Here is a 20116-nt window from a genome sequence, read left to right as displayed (position 1 = left end):
GCCTTCTGCACTATTAGCTACTATTCCCAGTTTGATGTCACCAGGGACAGACTTTGGTCTTTCAAATTTCAGCAGTGTCCTATATGAGTCCAAAATTTGGTGTCCACGCCCCCTCACCTTCTGTTCTGCATAGTTGTGATACCCTGTGGCACTCGCTAGGCTAAGCACCCAGTGCAGCAGCACTGGTTGCACTACCCTAAATCCACCTATGGTGTCACCTGCAAATCTGATGAGCATCCCCTCAATTCCTTCATGCAAGCAATAAAGGTGTCAAACAGCAACAGGCCCAGGACAAAACTCTGTGGCACCCTACTTGTCATTCCCCCCCCCCCCGGATTATGGGGAACTGTTGGTGAGCACTCTTTGGTTTCAGTCAGTCAACCAGCTACAAATCCACCTAACAGGTACCTGGTCTAGCCCATATTTTACAAGCTTATATGCAAGAATATCTTAGGGACTTGTCAAAAGCCTTACTGAAATCAAGATGCACTAAGTCCACAGCATTCCCCTGATCCACCAAGCTTGTAACTCTATCAAAAAAAGAAATGAGATTTATCTGGCTGCCTGGTATTAACATCCAAGCTGACTGTCTGGTAGTTTCCTGGGTCTTCCTTTTCTCCATTTTTGAAGATGAACATTTGCCCACCTCCAGTCTGCAGAAACCTCATCTGTTCTCTAAGAATTCTCAAAGATCATAAACATAAGCTCTAAGATTAAATCTGCAAGTTCCTTTGGTATCCTTGGGTGCAGTTCATCAGGTCCTGGAGATCTGAATTCATTTAAAGTAGCCAGGTATTTCCTTACCACCAGGGTCATACAAGACACTCAGGTCCCAATCTCAGAAAGCAACACCTGAGATCCTACATGCCTCTTAAAAGAGAGAATCTCAATCTAAAAGCTTTGTCTCCAAATACCTACAAAACTGTTTGTCCCAATTCACACAAGCAGCTCTTGCTTATGAAAATGTGTTATGTAACCATGTTCCTTCATAATTGTTGAAAGCTGGAGAACAAAGATAAAGTTACTACATGAAAAACATGCCATATAAACAAGCTGTTTACATGGCCCAACATCAGTTTGCCATTGCTGAAGGTGATACAGAAAGATTATACAACTGCAACAGGGCACGGAAGATAAAGCTGTTCAACAAGACTCACTCAAGGCAGACAAACAGTTGACAATATAAAAGAGCAGGGAAACCTTGCAATTCAGAGACCAATTTAGCTTTCAGAACAGGTCTTCACGGAGCCAGAATAAGAATGTGTATGTCCTGTGTCCTACATTAATCACCAGACAGGATAGTTTTAATGGCAGCCCTGCAACTCGATCCAGCTAGCACCTGCAGAGACACTGGCTGGCAGCTTTCACCTCCTTGTTACTGTAAATGCCTGAAGTTCTGATCAGGTTTCCTGGAACTGATGCAACACGTGGGCTACCAAAACAGTTTGGCCACATGACACTGCTCACTAAATGAAACTGCTTTAGAAGGCAATTGGCACCGCATGGCCACAAAGGCCCAAGAGAAATACGGCTGCATGGCAGGTGCTTAATATCATGACTAATGTCAGATCTCTTCAAGTTTAGCATGCTCCCTTTCCTGTATATTTCCAGATTATTTCTGCTTGAATAGGCAGCAGAAGAACAAACAAAATAAATAACTGCCTCCCCAGTATCATCTTCTGGCATGTTGTGGCTTCTACCTTAATGTGACGTAGTTCTTAGGGGCTCAAAGGACACATAAAATTAGGGCATTTTGATAGAAGAGTGCTTTGTTCTCAGTCTTTAGGAAAAAACAGTTATGTAATAACTCTAATGTAGTAAGATATTTTGGGCTCTCAGTCTATAAGGAATAAATTCTCAGTCTACAAGGAATAAATTCTCAGTCTACAAGTGTAAAATCCAGATAGTTATTTGCCCTAGGCCAACACATGATTCAACACATGATATGAGATTAGCACAGCATGTTTCAGACACTATTTACTGGAACATGCAACATTCCTTCCAGAACAATCCTGATGTCTATACTTGAGCCTTTAAAACAGTTTCCACATAGTTTGCTAAGCATGCCCTAATTTGCTGTCCTGTATTGGAAATAAATTGCAGCACCAAAATGCCTGTGCAACTTATATACATCAAAGCTCAATTTCCTGCCCCCGTTTTCTTTCGCTCACTCTGATATACACTCCCAACAAACTTATCCTCTCAAGAGCTCACCCACACAAGTTTTAACATATTTAGAAGCTGGCAGCAGTGCTAAGAAAGAGCACTCAAAACTTCTTTCCCACTTTCCATATACACCCTTCATCCTCATGAGTTCTTGTTTAAAGGGTGTCCAGTGCTGGTTACACCTGAGGCAATCACATACCAAATGGGCCCCAAACAAGCCTTTGAAGGGAAGAGGGAAAAAAGACAAGAAACATGGACAACAACTAACTCTCTAATTGAAGGAGAAAGGCTAGCATCCTGCTGCCTGGGTACCTGTGCAGGTCTGTTGCGGATTCTCTTTGAACATTTGGCAGGTCGCTGCCCTCCCCAGAGAAAGATGAAAAAAAATAAAGCAATGATTACTATTGTAGCTGACTAGTGAGGCAGCCTTGCACGAGTCAGGCCATGAAAGGCCTAGTTGCTGAAAAACAAACCCTTAATTTAAATGTTAATGAAAGTGCTGTGGAGACATCAGAGAGTTACGTTTTTGAGGGGGTTTTTCTCTCTTTTTTGCAAGAAGCAGATACACCACCAGTAGAATTTATGGCCCCCGTTGCCTCCCCTCTTGCTATCCCTGCTTCATCAGGCAGTGAAGTTAAAAAAAAACTAATTTTAACATTAACTCCACACTTCCACCCTGGGATGCAATTGCTAAATTATCTGCTGGCAGGACACTGATCAAAGGTGGAAAAACAAAGGCACACTGCACAGCCAAGCAAAAGTAAACAGTGGCCATGGCCCAGGAAAATTACCTTCTCCATCCCTCCCCTTGGAAGTTTGAAAAATGGAGGAGAAAGATCACTGACTGGAAATGGAAACCTGCAGTCTTATGTGGGACCCCTGAACTGTAATCAATGTGACAGGAGAAACTAACACGGGCATTTTCTCCTTCACTGTGCAAAATGGTAGAAGAGATGGGTTTCTCCCCTAGCCTCACAGGAAAACCCTCTGCACCTGGAAATCGGAAATTAAAATCACAGCAGCAGCTGTACCACATAAACCTATGGAACTACATTAAAGGAAAACCTGACATTAGCTGCCAACTTCCTAACAGAATGATGTCTCTCAGAATAGTTGTCTCCTCATTACAATGCTCTGACAAGCTCAGCAGAGAGAAGAAATTCATTTTAAATATTTTCCCTCTAACCTGTGAGCACTGTCATTTGCTATGATGAAAGAGTATATTTTCTGAAGGCATCACTATCACAATCTTTAATATTCTACAAGATTCCACCATTCAACAAATCTAAAGCTATTGATTTAAGCAAATAGGTTAACAGGATCAAAACAGATATATATAACAATATTGCTCCCATCATATGGAAAGGAGAATAAAGTTTAGCTGGAAAAATTACTGCAGTATTTAGGGGGGGATAGATAAACAATCATCTGTAGGGAACAGCCCTGCAGTTCCACCTTAATAGTAACCTTTAGATTATGGTCCATTTAGGGAAGCACTCAGTTCTGCAAACTGAACCACAGCAAATCTAGCTGGGCTCTTAACAGTGCATTTGCCACCATCAATAGCAAGTTAAACCTCCATTCAGATAACACACATCACTTCAGTTTCCTCACTGCAGTAGCAGAGGAAGCAGATGAACATATTGCCATTATGGAGTTAGCCTAGAAACATAGTGCTACAAAAGATTAGCATAACAAGAGAAGAAGATCCAGCACTACTCATTGAATATGGCAAACTCTGTTGCAATGAAAAACTGCCAAACAGATTAGCTCAAAGTACCAAGGAACGCACCCCATAATCAACTGGATCAGACTGCAGACACAGGTGGAAACAAGAAAGTGTGTCCACAGGACTTGAGGAAAGTCAAATGTGCATTCAACTTTGCCATACACAGTGGCTGGATATTGAGCACATGCTGGTATCCTAGTCATCTGTATCACAAATGTGGAGAGGAAACCCTGAGACAAGTGCAGCCAGGATGACCCAAAGCACATCCAAGGATATGTTTCTGCTTTCAACCTCTATACAGAAGTGGCTGCATATCAGTACTAAGTATCCTAATTGAGCAGATTTCATATGATCTATAAGTTTTGTTGATTGTAAGATAAAAGCCAAATGAATCAAACCTACAATGTATTTTGGACTGAAGCAAAAATATTCTGTTTGCTAACAATTATTAATAATAGTGTTTGGATCCATCAGAAAGGCAATGATTCAGCATCCTAAATATATATATATATGTAGATCAAAGGAGAAAAAGATCCTAAAGTCAGGCAAGGATACTGAATCACCCGAAAGTTAACTCTTCCCAAAGAGATTAAACATTCAGTTTAGCTTGTGGGGGGACTCTCACACTACACTAAGAGTACTCACTCTTGCCCCCAAACTCACTTTCTTCTAGGATAGTGGCAACATTTTCTTGGAAGCGACAGGTTTATAGGTTAGCCGACACCTTCGCTCTGTGGAATTTTAATTAACTTCTCCCATCATTAATATGTTAAGGAGCAGAGGTTCTATTATATAGGGTCAGCCCGTGTTTCAGGCCTTGCTATATCAGCCGTCAAATTGAAGAATTAATGACGTGGCTAATCGGTTCTAATACTTGAGGGGTGGGGAGGGAAGAGAGGTGCAGTGGGATCAGCAGTCTCATAAAACAAGCCGAGTGATCCAAACCTGATTGCTGATGGAGAAGCCACTCTGCAAGCTTCCATTTATCACTCAGTGGGGGGGAAATGAAGCTAGGTAAATATTGTGACAGAGAGTGTGTGTTCACTCCAGGGAGAGAAATCAGTGTTCTGACAAGAGGCCAGCCCTGCGGGTCATCACTTAGGAGGATAAAACAGTGTTCTGCAAGGGCTCTCCCAGTCACAGGAGCACATCCAGTGCATACTGCGTAAAGCTTAAGGGGATGAGCTCTGAACAGGCAGGCTGAAGGCTCTTAGTGCTGGTCTATCTGATGCACATGCATTTTTAAAAAACAGACATATCCACTGGTTCGTGCACCACTATGATAGTTCTTATGTTCACTAATTTAAAGGGCATTCCAAATGGTCTCCACTCAACAGTTTGGTGCTTAAAAAGACTAGCATGTGCTCACTAATTGCCAGGGTTTGGCCCTCTGAGGTCTCCTTGGAGGAAGAGCATGTTTCCTTATGCTCAGAGATGGAGGGAAGATACAATATCAATGAAGGAAGAAAGGCAGACAAAGTTAATAGAATATATAGAAATGGCAAGACTGACAAACAGAATAAGAGATCAAGATAAAAAAACTATTTGAGGAAGATTGGAAATGTTGTATGGCATATTTAGAGACATATTGTAAACATATTAAGAGGTTAACAGTAACAGAATAAATTCAGCAGTGAAAAAAATTAATGAGCTATGAAGACAAAAATAAGATAGAGGGAGAAATGAGAATATGTAGTGGAAAGGGAGAAATGGAGTCAATAAAAATTGTGTATTTCTTTATTTGTAATGTTGTAAAATACAGTGTGAAATGAAAATGAAAATGGGGTGGGAGGAGAGTGTGTCTCCTAAGTAGATCTCAGTAACCCAGTAACCCAGAAGAGCTGTTGAATATAGACATGCCTGCTCCAAGTCTGGAGACCACCACACATCTGGGCTCCAAGCCAGCCGTCAAGCAACACCCACATTTCACCCAGGGCCATATGAGAAGAGGAGATGGTGAGCAACACAAGAGATTTGGGAGCACACCAGCATTACCAGATAGCTGCATGTGAGGTTACTTAGGAAGAGAGGGGAAAGGTGAAAGCACCTGCCTGAATCAGGGCCTGGCTGAGAGCCAGGAAAGGAATGAGCACCCAGCTCCTAATCTGAACAGCTTCATCACTAAAGCAACAGCTCCAGCCTTCCTGAACTGAGGGAATGAACACTAAATTCAAGCAATTGATGTGAACCAGTAAAGGACAACAAGGTCAAGGTACTCCATGCCTTGGTAACTTCCAAATAGGATTATTGTGATGTGTTCTTTGTGGGGCTACTTTTGAAGACGACTTGGAAACTTCAGCTGGTTCAAAATGCAGCAGCCAGATCGCTGAGGTTCCCTTAGAATGCATACAAGAGGCCTAATTCAAGGTGCTCACATTAGTGTTCAAAGCCCTAAATGACTTAGGTTTCAAATATCTTAAATACCACCTCCTTCCCCACAAACCCTCACGGGTGTTAACAGAAGGGGCCGTCTTGGTAATTCCACCACCCTCAGAGGTTTGAGGGGTGGTGCCCCAGGAGAGGGCCTTGCCCATAAAGGATTCCTTTCTTTACCCTAGCCTTTGACACCAGAGTTGTTGTTGTTGTTGTTGTTGTTGTTGTTGTTCCACCATTCATCTATAGTTCTCAGTACCCATCCTATTCCTGTGACTGTAATTTGATTTCACTGCTTTAATAAACTGAAACTGAATACTGATGACTACGATGATAAACACAAGAGAGGGAGAACCAGTCATCACAACAGGACAATGTTCAATTTAGCATAATTGGATGCTTTGATTCTCAACAGCCTAATGCAAGGTTCCAAAAACTTGTGAAAAAACTAGGCTCTGCTTCAAATGTAAGACAAGTTTGCCACAGAAAAGCTCATTGTAATTCACAACAGAAAATGAGCTTCCTCAAAGAATAACTACCTTGCTGCAAGCTGCTTTCGAGGTTAAATACCTCAAAATAAAAGTTGAGTCAGGGTACAAAGCGCTTCCAAATCTTCAAGATACAAGGCACTGCTCAAGCCTTGTGTAGTTCAGTTTTGTGACTTTTGTATACAATTGTAACTTATGGCCAACATTCAGTCCTTAACATTAGCAGAGTAGCAATATGATTACAAAATAACTCATTGGAACAGTTTAATTTCCTCTGTGTATCTTTCCCCAACACATCAGATTTTGTTCACAGATGCCCAGCTGTGACAAGAACAGTAGCCAGAAGATACTCCCATGTGTTTTAATGACTCTTATCAACATTCCCACAGAAAATGAGTGGTTCTCTGGTGCCCCAGTGGTACAGAGCAGCTTCAGGGAATCTGCAAGTTCTTATGTACAAATACCTTTTTCATTCTGCAGCATCAACAGAAGAGGCTGTCTGAAATAGAACCAAACTATGGGCTTTGGCAACAGAGCATGCACAACAGAATCTGCTTTGCATTTTGCTTTTTTCGTTGCCAGGGGACCAGCACTGAATAAGTTTCATATAGGAAATACATATATACAATGTATCAAAATGAAATTTGCTTATTTTTACGGTATTCTTAGGAACTCTGAGGTCAAGTGCCATAAACACAGTCTCAATTTAAAATTTGGTTCTGTATCTTCCAACAGCACTTGAGTATGCTGCACTTAAAGGAAGAGCAGTTTTTCTCATTCCAATCCTTCCACGGATTGGTTGTAGCTAATTGTAAATCCCACCTATCTTCCAACTGTACAGGGATTTTCTATTAATTAGTTTTGGAATTAGCATGCAAAATGAACTGATTGAACTTGCTGCAGTTTTCTGTTTCTTCAGTTTCTTGGTCTGGTGATTCGCCATGAGCAATTCTATGTATTAACATATCACACAGGGGTGGGGGTGGGACAGTATGATCATATCTATAGTATGTTTCATGGCAAAGGCCATGTTACTAGATAATGACCAACTTGCTACAGCTAGCCTGTAACCACTCTAAGCCTTCTCTCTCTTGAATCTTCTGAGCAAAACACTGTATTTTGTACTGTACAGTACTTTGCAGATTGTAATTGCGATATGGAATGTGGTTGTACAAGTGGCAACAACTGGATACAGCTTGTGACACAGCGGTGAGTGACAGAACTACTCCCATGCTCAATCACATTCCATTGCAATTAAGTTGTTTTGAGTGTGTACAGATCCCCACTGCATAATGCAGAAAGGCAAGGAAAAGATTACAAATCAGCCAACAGCCAAAAAGCTAACCCTCGTCCCTTCCCACAAAAAAAGTGCAACTTACTTTTTATGCTTTCATAGGCATAGAGGATATAATGCTGCTCTTGCCAAAGTGGCACTTGCAAGGGTATTGTGCAAGTGTAAGCTTTGGGTGAAGAGAAAAAAAGAGAAAACTAAAGATCCTTATGCAGAAAGTATTTGGTACAATATCTAAGTCAGTGCACCCCTTGACTTCACCCATACAGACCAGAGTATTCTGCAAGTTCAAACTTCTTTTTTCTAGAACCCAAAGGGCAAGAGAAATAGAAGGAAATGCTCTGAATTCCACAAAAAATATAGAGTATTCTTATCTACCTAATTTACTGTTTCTACACAAAAAAGGGTTTTGAGTCACAGAACTGATGATACTTGAATGCTGAGTTCTAGACCTCCGGAATACTTGGTATAATGGGGAACTTTAGACCTAAAGAAAAACCAGATTTAACATGAGGTGTGCATACATTCAAATGCAATTTTTATAGCTTGTTACCTTGATAATGGACTAATGGCAATGGACCAGACCCGGTCTTCAGTCTGTATGGTGTGCAAACACTGCCCAGTTCTGCCTGGTGATAAGGACCAAACCTAGAGAGAGAGAAAGTGCAAATGAACATTACACAACAAAAAAGTACAAGATAAAAGTGTTAACAGCAGCTGTGTTTGGAAACGATCCCTTGCAAAGAAATCTTGGGAGCACAATTTGAAATTAGCAGAGTAAACTTAAATCAACTTCTTTACCCCTGCGATATTTTGACTGCATGCTTTCTAAGCAAAGAAATGATAGAAGAGATTAGTAGCAGCTTCTGTCCAAATCAGTCCCAGTTCCGGTGCTAAAAGCAGAGAACAATCATCTGAAATGCATCTGCTCAAATTATGTTGAAGGTCTGCATGTCAGAACAAATTTAGATTTTATCTCATCTTTATTCTTATGGTTCCCTGTCTGGGCAAATCCTTAAAGCCTTCTCTCCAAGTTTGTTGCAAAACAATAGAAACACATGGAGAACGGGGCAGTCTAATTTCCCGTGCAGTGCCCCCTTCTGTACTAATTGTTAAAACATGCTCAAATCCCTTAATGCACATTCACACTTTGATAATACTTGTTCTCCCACAATACACATTGTTTATTACCAGGGTAAAGTGACTTGTTTATGAGCTTTCAGAAATCCGTTACTGACATACTGAATAAAGCTTAAGCTTGTGTTCCTGACATCATTTTGAATACCATCATTTCTTTCCTCTACCCCCAACAAATTCATCTTCCATTTTCTGGATCCTGAGATTTTAGTTTCTGATTCCCTCTCCAACTATCCCCCAATGTCTTAAGGGAATTCAAAGCTGGGAGTGTTGTATTTGTTTGTTTGTTGATAATGCTCAGGATTGCAGGCTATTCGGTGTCAGAGGGGAATTTGGCACCTAGTGTCAGCAAAAGCAGCAGAAAAGTTGAGCTCTTTTAATGCACCCCTATCTCATACAGGTTAAAAATATTGCTGGGAGCATGCTATCTGGTGCCTATCAATGAGGAATGTGCATTAGCAGCTACTCAAAGCTCAGCCCTAATCAACACTCACTATCCCTCCAATGCACTTACAGTTCCCATTAGAGACCTACTAGGGATTCCCTTCTAGCTAGGAGTCAACACAAGGAAAATGTCACTTGGTAAAAATAAAAGCAAATTCCCTGCTCATAAGGATCAGGCTGGAAGAGTGTTAGGTGAGCCAGATTCCATTTCTGGGGTTTTTAAAAAAAGACAATGAGCACAATTAAAGCAGAATTTCATTTGACTTTGAGGATTTTGCCCTCAAGGTCACAAGATTCCAGTGGCAGGGCATCAAAGAATCCCACATAATGGATAGTTTAATTCAGTGTGATTGAAATTCAGAAACTGAGCTACTTTTCCATTCAGATCTCAGCCTGATGGCCCACAACAGGAGCACTGTTGAACATACAGTAAAATATTAAGAAATGTGTTCCCAAATCATGTTTGGGTTAAAAGTAGGTCCTGGGTCTGAAAAGGTTGAAGATACCAGCTGTAGAAGTTCCAGCACTGTATTGTTCTCGTAGGTAGGAAGTATAGATTCACAGAATCATAGAAGAATCAATCATAGAGTTGGAAGGGATCCTGAGGGTCAACTAATCCAACCCCCTGCAATGCAGGAATCTCAACTAAAGCATATATCACAGATGACCATTCAACCTCTGCTTAAAAACCTCCAAGGAAGCAAACAGCTGACAATAAACAATGAGTCATAATACAAATAATGTAAACAGCAAATAGAGCATTTTTGCCACTGGTTGACACTTTTGAAACACTTCACATTCTTCTGCTGCTGTTCAGCCTATCCTCTTAGTGGATTTCTTCTGACTCTCCAAATTGTCAGAACCATTTGGCCAGTGCCAGAACCATTTGGTCAGTGCCCCATAAGGAAACTATCAGTTAAGACACAGTCTGCTGGCTGCTTGGGTGGGAATTGTTGCATGCAAAAGGCTCTGCTCATTGAAAGCAGCTCTAGAGAAACCCAGATCCAGATCTTAAACTAAGAGTAGGGAGCGTAGAATCAGAAAAGCTAGGACTGAAGCTGGACTAATGCTGGTCACTACCCCAAAGAATGTTCTTCCATCGTAAGGGTAATGTCAGGGGAAGAAAAACACTAAATCCTTCTACATGTGTTCTCTCTGACAGCTTGCCACCCCAAACCTCAGTAAATAAAAGCTCATGAAAAAATAAGCTGTTGCTCCACATCACTGTTAGCACAACTAAATTTCTAGCTAAAACACACACAGAGAGAACCTTGCATCTCCCCATCTCTCTCTAGGAAAATAAAAATGACTCAGACAGTGAAAACTTTGGCTCTCAACAAGGGCCAGTAACCATATGGCCCTCTAAATGTTGTTGGAATCCACCTTCAAGGATTATGGGAACTGTAGTCTTTCATCATCTGAAGGGCCACAGGTTCCCAACACATGCTCTAAACTAAGCATGTATGCTCTTTCAGCCCTAGAATCTTATAAAGGAAGGAAGAAATGGCTGTATAAATATTCTATCCTCCAAGGGATCCTGACTTCCACTCAATTCAGCAAAAGAACTAACAGACAGAAGCCTTAAAGGGCAATGGAAACAGGACTCTGTAATCTGATTTTTGACTGTCATAAATCTCAGCATGCCTATATAATGTTTGTGTTACAAGAGAAATGTAGTTAGTTACTCCACTTTGGGCAGGTGGCTCTGAGATCCATGTCTGAAACATTTGAGATAAACTTGTATAGATGTAAGAAAATCCTGGAAATGGGCAGCAACAAAGCTGAAAAGTTTGTTTAACTGTTAATCCAAAAGAGAGGAAAGAGAACAGCATTCCTCCATTCCATCTTCCGATTTTCTTTCCATACACACACTCCTATAAGTATAAAGCAAGACATGCACACTCACCTTTGCTGTTCTGTCCCGTGAACCACTCACAACGATAGCTCCTTGACAATCCACACAATTCACTTCCTGTTCATGCCCCAAGAACTTGAAGCTGAAGGAGCCATTCAGCTTATGAAGGACAATATTGCCATCTCTGAAAAACAAAACCACAGTGAAGAAGGTGCATCTCCTTCGAACAAATGCCACAAGGCAAATGGCATGAGAGCTTCTCATATCCAAAACTACTCTCCTTCACTGAGGGTCAATTTACTGAATTCCGCTTCAGATTATCCCTGCCAATGAAAATGTAAAAGATGGATTTGAGAGAGCATGACGTAGAAGTGCTCTTCATGTTCTAGCTGGAGATATACCAGCACAATAGTAGTTTCATTTCCTAAATAAAACACATTATCTACACATACATTCAACCCAGCACATGCAGACAGGAGAGATCTCACCTCTGAGACCAACAGGTCTTGAAAACCCCTAGGTACAACAATGATAGAAACTGATGCAAAGTTGCCCTTTCATTTCATTTATTTCAAAAACTAGTATACAGAGATATTCAGGAAGTATTTATCCAATACAGCATATACATTCTATACTCAATTTGCCACTGAAGACAACAAAGGACTTGCTCACATGTCCTAAAAGGTTTCTTTGGCAAATCCATGACCCACACGTGGTAAATGAACAAAGCACACACATGGTTTAACAGTCTTGGTCACAGTCTTGCAATAGGACAGGCCTGGGGAGGGCTGTTTGTATATGCCATACTAAAAAAGAAATACAAGCTGTGATTAAGCAACCCATACTCCATACCAAGAGAAGCTGAATTTAGCCACATGCATAAATTATGCAAACTTATGATCATATCCTTGCAGCTGCAGTGGCGTAGCGTGGGGGGTGCCAGGGGTGCCGACCACACCGGGCGCAACATCTGGGGGGGGCGCGAGTCCAGAGGGAAGGGACAAGTTCCTTCCTCCGCCGGGCTCCCCGCCGCCACCGCCAGCCTTGCGCCCTAGCGCGCGCGCCCCCCGCCGTCGCTGTGGCTGCGCTCCGCTCACTGCTCGCAGGAGGAGCAGCTGCAGCAGCGCCGACGCCGCCACCGACGCCTGGCCGGGCACGGGCAGCCTCTGCACCCTGCCGCCGCCGCCATCCCCTCGGCCCAGCCACAGGCGGCGGCTGCTTCTGCCTCCATCCTCCTCCGGGCAAGCAGCGTTGTTTGCGCGGCAGTGCCAGCGGCAACTCGCAGGTTAGGGGTTGGGGGGGGGCGCAAATTACTTGCCTTGCCCCGGGTTAGGGGGCGCAAATTACTTGCGTTGCCCCGGGTGCTGACAACTCACGCTACGCCGCTGTGCAGCTGTAAGGGCCAGAAGCCTGCCCATTTAAAGTAAAATAAAACAAAGCTTAAATTCTCAGGAAACTTAATTTTGTTGCCCCATATAACATTTCACACTTCTGCAGAATCACAGCATGTACACCACCCTGCCATGGGGACTGATTTGCCCAGTGATCCCAAACAGGGATCCTTTAAATAAAAGTCAGTCACGCAATGCAGGAGCTCTGAAAGTCAGTTCTTCCAGCTCTTGTTCAAGTGCACCTATAAACCAATGTTGGATGCTCAACTACCATCACCCTCCTTCTTATTTCCCTATAACAAAGAGCTTACCCTCCTCCACTGACAATATGGCCATTAGCAAGCACAAAGCGGCACACGTCCTCCTGGTGGCCAGAGAAGACTGCTTGGGAACAGTGTTGCAAGCTGGTACCATTGGGATGGAGACAATAAACTTGAATGTCTTCTGCCTGGGATAGGTAGAGGTAGTCATCATCTAGCTGCATCCAGGGCATTAAACTGGAGGGGAAAATATATTAAAATATTAGAAACTATGCTGACAGTTGGCAAACATCCTAAACTCTTAATTCTTATGGAACTTCAGGCCTTTCCAAATGCTTTTAAAGAATCCCATGATATATTTGTACTAACTCTAACCCATAGAATATACAGTCTTGCTGTGGAGAGGTATCTATGCTCCTGTTTGGCAAAGCTGTAAGAAAATATACAGAAGAAAATGTGACACACACACCCAAGTACTGTGATTTTAATTTGATGGTGCTATTTTAGTGCTGGTGTGAAGCAAAAGCTTTTACTTTTGCTTTTATGTGATTTATGGTGTTACCTTTTTATGATTATATTTGTTAACTGTCTTTGGAAAGGGGTTTCTCCTAAAAGCAGGACAAAGAATATATTGTTTGTTTGTTTGCGTTTTATACCGCCCTTCGCCCAAAGATCACAGGGTGGCTCACAACATTAATAATATTATTATTATCATCATTGTAATCCAAAGACTTGGAATCAAACAAGCCTCAAATAATTATTATTGAAAAATATTATGTTAATAAGTGATCCATGTAAAAGCAGGGAGTTCTTTGGAGAGCTGGAAACTTTGGTGATGTTTAGCATTTTAAAAAATCAGAGACTGGATATTGTCTTCCCTGCTCACCCCGTATGCTACTTAATTCCCCCCCCCCACTCTAATTTAAGTAGCATATAGTGAGGAAGGGGAGAACACTCAGTCTCAAAATATAGAAAAATAATAAAATTCAATGCATGGAAATCAAAGAATGGTCCAGGCGTGAAAGGTGGCAACTCATCCCTAGTAGAATCTCAGGTTCCTCAATGTTCTTGCACTAGCTGGGAGGAAAACAATTTTTCCAGTGACAAAATCTGCCATTTTAGTACTGGGACAATGCAATTCTCTCACAATATGAGCACTATATTAAGGAGGAAAGATGCAAAAACTTTGCTGAACCAAATGAGTAACAACTTGGTATTTGCTGGGTATGGGTAGAGATGGGGAAGAAGCACTTAATCCTTTTGGAACTGAGAGGAAAGAGAAGCAATTTATCAGCAGCAACTTTAAACACTCCTGTTTAAAGTTAGCTGATTCACCACTTTCTGCTTGTAGATATTCTTCCTGCATAGGAGCAAGCAACTTGGACACTGAGCTTTCATTGATAATTTGAGAATATGACTCGACACACAGAGCATTCAGGGAGTTTTGGTATTATAGTACTGGCAAATGAAAGCAGGTTGCAGAGAAAGCAGCATCAACAGCTACCCAATCTCAGAATGCCAAAAGTTAAAGAGGCTCAAACACTGTGTAACCAAAGAGATGCAAGAGCTGAACAGAGACAAAAAATGGGATGAGCTCCAAAAGACAGAGAGAATTCTAGCTGAAAATCATGGGGCAGGAGAAAAGAGAAGGAACCACTTGCTTGCGCTTCCATCTGAGGAGTGGGATTTTCCGGCAGCGTCCACGCCTCCAGTTCTGAGAAACCTTGACCCTTTCCTTCACTGGAACACCAGCCACTCTGCAGAGAAAGAGCAATTAGAGAAAAGTCAGGGCTGGGTAGGACTCCATCAGCTTAATGACATAACAGAAAGGAACTAGATGACTCCATCACTATCCCAGTGCTTGAAGGAAGAAGGGAGATAACATTTGCCAACCAATGCCACTGTAGTATTGCTGAAAGCTACCAGAAGTAGAACTACATCAGCTTGAGCAATTTTCAGTTCTCAACACTCTTTTTTCCATCATGTTTTTGTGCCTCCTTAAATCATTAAAATTATGACCTGCTAGTTTATATTTTATGTTAGGAATTATAAACCAGATCATGATAGATCCAAGTCATAACTATACAGCCACAGACTAGTTTTGCTACAGATCTCAAGAAGACAACTGCATAATTGTCCCAGCAAAAGAAAAACATCCAGGAATGAAAAAATATACGTCTTTCCTCATGTAGACCATTACAGATTTGAAATTACAGGAGGGCAAAATTTTACTAAAATTGCTAAATGAACATATGACTCAAAACAGCAACCAGACCAACCTTCCAAAAAATTATGCTCTGTCAGAGAAGGCTTAGAGGACATGCTACTCAGGAAGGTTGACAAAAGCTTAATTTTCTCTCTTAAGCAAGAGCAGAACAAAAGGAAATACTGAACATCGGTGAGATACAATCATGTTAAGTGCCACCTAGTGACTAATCTATATAATGGCATTATCCATACATCCAATTCCTCAAGAGATTTACCTTTCAAATAAAGTCATTGTCAGCTTCCTTTTAGCAATTAAGGCTGTAACTCTATGCACTTTTACTTGACAGTAAACTTCATTAATGTAATGGAACTTGCTATGGCACAAATTTACACAGGACTGCAGTGTAAAATGTATTTTCCATTTTAATTATTTCACATGAGGTAATGTACCAAACACTCTGCTGAAACACAAAACAAATCAAGATATCGATTCCCATTTTTAAAAAATCCTTTATTACAGCACTATATTTAGTGTGCCAGTAGTCCAGTTACACTTCCACTTGCAGCGCTGGCACATACCCTACACTTCCGAATTTTGAAAAGCTCATTCCAAAAAGAAAACCAAGCCAGGATTTTTCTCCCCACATTCCGGAGCCATAGCAAATAGTTTTTTTTCCATTTCAAAGTATGTGACTTGCAATGAATCTTCACACACAAGCCCAAAAGAAACGTGCAAGGTGGAAGTTACCAACTAGTCCAGGTGCAAAGCCAGCAAGGTAGTACTACCAACCCATTTCATCTCTGAAATTAGGCACAAACATGATCACTCAGGGAGGCCAAGGAGGTTTTATTTTAACACTACCAAGAGCTAGAGTCTAAATTTAGCAGTCGGTGAACTGATAAAGTAAATAAAGAGAATCCTCTAAGAGCTCTGCATGAAAGAAAGCTACTTTAAGCAGGCAACAGTGGGAGGAACAAAACTGCAGGAATGCTTTTGTCCTGGCTTTGTGCATTCCAGCACCAGGCTCACGGGCACCAACCGTTCAAATGCACGGCAGGTAACAGCACAAGGGCTATTGTGGCTGTTTATTATTAACACAAACTTGGAAAGGATTTCTGTTCTCATGGAACTAGAAAGGTGAGTTCAGGCTAGTTAGCTAGTGACCACTTCAGTGGGGTAGCCTAAGCAGGTGTAACGGCATTTGTTCACGTTCCATCCATTACCCTTTCCTTGCCCTTTCTTACCTCCCTTTGTTGTCGACCAGTGTTGAGATTTGTATTGTAAGATCTCTGTGGCAGATACTTCTTTTTCCCTTATGTTACTCTTTACCCAGTACTAAATCTTCCTTTTGATTCAAGGAAAGAATCAGGGGCACGTTTATAATGGGCTTTTGATTTTTCTTCATTTTAGCTGCAGCTTGAAGTTTCAAATGTTAGGTGCAAGAAAGGTGGCCATGGTTTTCCCTAAAAGTCCTGATAGGTCAGTCTCCAGGGACTGGGAAGCCGAATAAGGCCTGTGGACTGGAGGTTTCCCCACTCCTGCTATACCATAAAAGCACTGATGTACATTTTGAAGGTACAGTATAAGTAAGTATAAAACTCCATTGTTGCCTGCAGCAGCACTGTCCATATGTAGGCAGCTGGAGCTTTAAGGATTTATTACAACACCCTTTATTACTGTTGTAAATTTCCCCATCCCATGTAACTCAGCCAAACCCCTTCTGTTTCACCATCATGAAGGTGACCTTTAAAGGGGAAAGACCACAATACTAGAGGTTACCTTAGATTCCATAAAGTCTTCTGGACTAGTAAAATTAGGTACTAAATGAGGTCAATTCTGATATAGATGTGGGTTAACTTATAGACAGACCCAGTAGCAAACACCAATGGCTGAGAGCACTCTACTCTTCTGTTCTCAACAGGAAACCACTCTTGCTTGCTTACATGGACCACTACCCAGTACACAGCTACGAGTACATAAAGGTGCATTCCTATGCTCAATTACCTGAGAGTAAACCCACTGAATGGTGTTTCGTTCTGAGCAGAGATGCATATAATTGCACTGTAAGTCCCACCAAATCTGTGGAGCTTAATTGCAGCTAACTCTGTGCTGGACGGTAACCTCCAAAAGGACAAATAGATACCAACTGCCTTCCCATGGCATTTCCCCTTACACTGGAAATGCAAGACTATAGCAAGCACTGTCTCTAAGAAAATCACAGCAGTAAGCTAACCCTTAAGGATAGCAGTAGAAACATGAACCATGTTCTGCCCCCAAACAACAAAAAAAGAAGTCTGCAATTGGAGATTTGCTAGCAATTCCATCCATCAAACATGAGACTGAATAGAAGATGTCTAGTTCCCCATTAGCGGTGGGGGCTAACAAAGAAGAAAGCTCTTTTCATGCATCAGTGGATAGAACTAAAAAAACATGAGGCACAGAAGAGATTTAAAACAATGGGTGAAGTAAGGTGCTGCTTTTAAACAGTTTCTTTTCCTATCCTAATAAGCTGTGCTAGAACAAGTGATACTAGAGGGATATTAATCACTGGCTACTGAAGGACTTGAAGTTCCCTGCAACTCAAACCAGAATAGTTGCCCCGGCAATAAAAGTATTTTTAATACTGACTTAACAATATTGTTTTAATAAAGTCAATTAAGTTTAGATCCTGTTGGCCCGTGAAGTTTTTCCATCAATTTTTAGGAGCATGGGAAGTTCACCTTGTATCAGTTCAAACCTGCCACGTATTCTTATGTATTTTAAGCAATTATCACCTTCACATTGACTTGAATTTCTTTTATCACAAAGAGAGGCTTCGCTGGGGAATCCTATACAAGTCTACTAAGTCCCACTTTGTTCAATGAGGTTTACTCCCAAGCATAGGAGCCAACTCCTAGGGGCTGAGGTCCCTTTGCCCCCCCCTAAAATATTTGAGGGGGCCACTCCCCGCAAAGTTTATGGACACAGCTATTCAAATGGTGTGTGTGTGCTGTGTCACGTGATTAAGTTGGGTGGGGTTTACCTGCCCCCCCAAAAAAACATTTTATTCAATGTGGGCATCCCTGCTCCCAAGGATGTATGTTTAGGATTGTGGCTTTATTTATTTACTTATTGATACTTTGTTAACTAAATGGGACGTGGGTGGCACTGTGAGTTAAACCGCAGAGCTTAGGACTTGCCGATCAGAAGGTTGGCGGTTTGAATCCCCGCGATGGGGTGAGCTCCCGTTGCTCGGTCCCTGCTCCTGCCAACCTAGCAGTTTGAAAGCACATCAATGTGCAAGTAGATAAATAGGTACCGCTCCGGCAGGAAGGTAAATGGTGTTTCCGTGCACTGATCTGGTTCGCCAGAAGCGGCTTAGTCATGCTGGCCACATGACCCGGAAGCTGTACGCCGGCTCCCTCGGCCAATAAAGCGAGATGAGCGCCGCAAGCCCAGTCGGCCACGACTGGACCTAATGGTCAGGGGTCCCTTTACCTTTCCCTTACTTTGCTAACTGAGTTAACAATTACTTTAAAAAATAACACATGTAGAATTTCTCCATCAATATAATGTTTGAAACTATTAAACATGAAGTTTGATAAGATACATAGCAGAAGAAACAAGAGCAAGTGCACCAAGGAGTGCAACTATTCTTCTTGACCATCCCTCTCTGTTACTGATGACCTGTATTGTTTAAAAAATGACAAAGCACCCCAAAGGAGAAAAAAAAAATATCCCTTTAAACAAACATCTCTTATAGCTGTTAATGCATGGGAGAATCTCTAACCTGGCCCTGAGGCCTAGCCAGACTCTAGTATTCCCAGCTCTCTTTCCATCGCCTGGGGCTCTCTCTCTCCCCCCCCCCCATCTCCCTCCCTTTTCCGGCACTTTGTCACCATTATAATTTGACTGCATTCCTGGGCATGTGACCCACTTTAAACAAAAACACACAGAGATTGCCATCACCTAAGAATCTCGTTTTTTACAATCAGGAAAAGAGACTAGAGGGTCGGTTTGCAGTGTCTGCGCTTTACCTCCTACTCTGGTCCAAAATGGCAAAAAAATATGTCCACTGAAAGTATGAGGAAGAATTCCCACTTTAAATGCTGATGTTTTGCAAGAATGTCTTGGATCGGGTATTAACTTCCAGTTCATGTCTGAAATCTAAATGCCCATGGATTCAGACTGAGTTCTAATTGTTTTATTTATTTGCTTGGAAATTTATATCAGACCCCACAGCAAATTGTCAGGGAAACTCAGAAGGTCGGGCAATAGCAAGACAGTCTGGGTGTGGGGTTTAAAAACAGCATAAAACGAAAAATAAATACAAAAATCAGATTTGAAGTTAAAATAAATCAAAAGGCACGAGAAAATGAAAAAAGTGCCAAAATGGCTGTGGTAGGCACCAGGTAAACATCTGGGAAGAGCATTCCATAAGAATTCCATAAGCGTTCTGTATCGACACAGAAAAGACCTTTTCCCTTGTAACCTGCCACAGCTTACCCAGCAACAACGCTCATCGAGGGCCTCCAATGAAGATCTTAGGTCCCAAGTAGGCACATATGGAGACAGGTGACCCTTCAAATTGTGCCTGGAAATGGATCAGGAGCAACTGTAATTGGTGAAGCACTAGTGTAATTTGTTTACCGTACTTAGAACCTTTACAGTGGCAGCTCCCCAAATGTAGAACTCTCTCCCAAAGCAAATTAGACAGGCTCCTTCTCTCCTGTCCTTTAGACAAGAGGTTGAGACATTTTTGCTCTGCCGTATTTTCTTCAACTCTTTTATTGT

General features: G+C 41.8%; 1 protein-coding gene across 2 annotated transcripts in view; it reads right to left on the bottom strand.

The window, feature by feature from the left end:
- FBXW4 (F-box and WD repeat domain containing 4) overlaps window positions 1–20116 on the bottom strand; it is a 74457-nt gene that overhangs the window by 45877 nt on the left and 8464 nt on the right. For both annotated transcript variants that reach the window (XM_081192266.1, XM_081192267.1), the window contains exons 2-5: window positions 14796–14891; window positions 13186–13371; window positions 11535–11667; window positions 8601–8695 (exon numbers count right to left, since the gene is read on the bottom strand). In XM_081192266.1, coding sequence (XP_081048392.1) covers window positions 8601–8695; window positions 11535–11667; window positions 13186–13371; window positions 14796–14891 — 510 coding nt within the window. The remainder of the gene's footprint in view (window positions 1–8600; window positions 8696–11534; window positions 11668–13185; window positions 13372–14795; window positions 14892–20116) is intronic.

Source organism: Podarcis bocagei, assembly GCF_964188305.1.
Source record: "Podarcis bocagei genome assembly, chromosome: 4".
Classification (NCBI taxonomy): Eukaryota; Metazoa; Chordata; class Lepidosauria; order Squamata; family Lacertidae; genus Podarcis; species Podarcis bocagei.
This window is presented reverse-complemented; position numbering and strand designations above follow the sequence as displayed.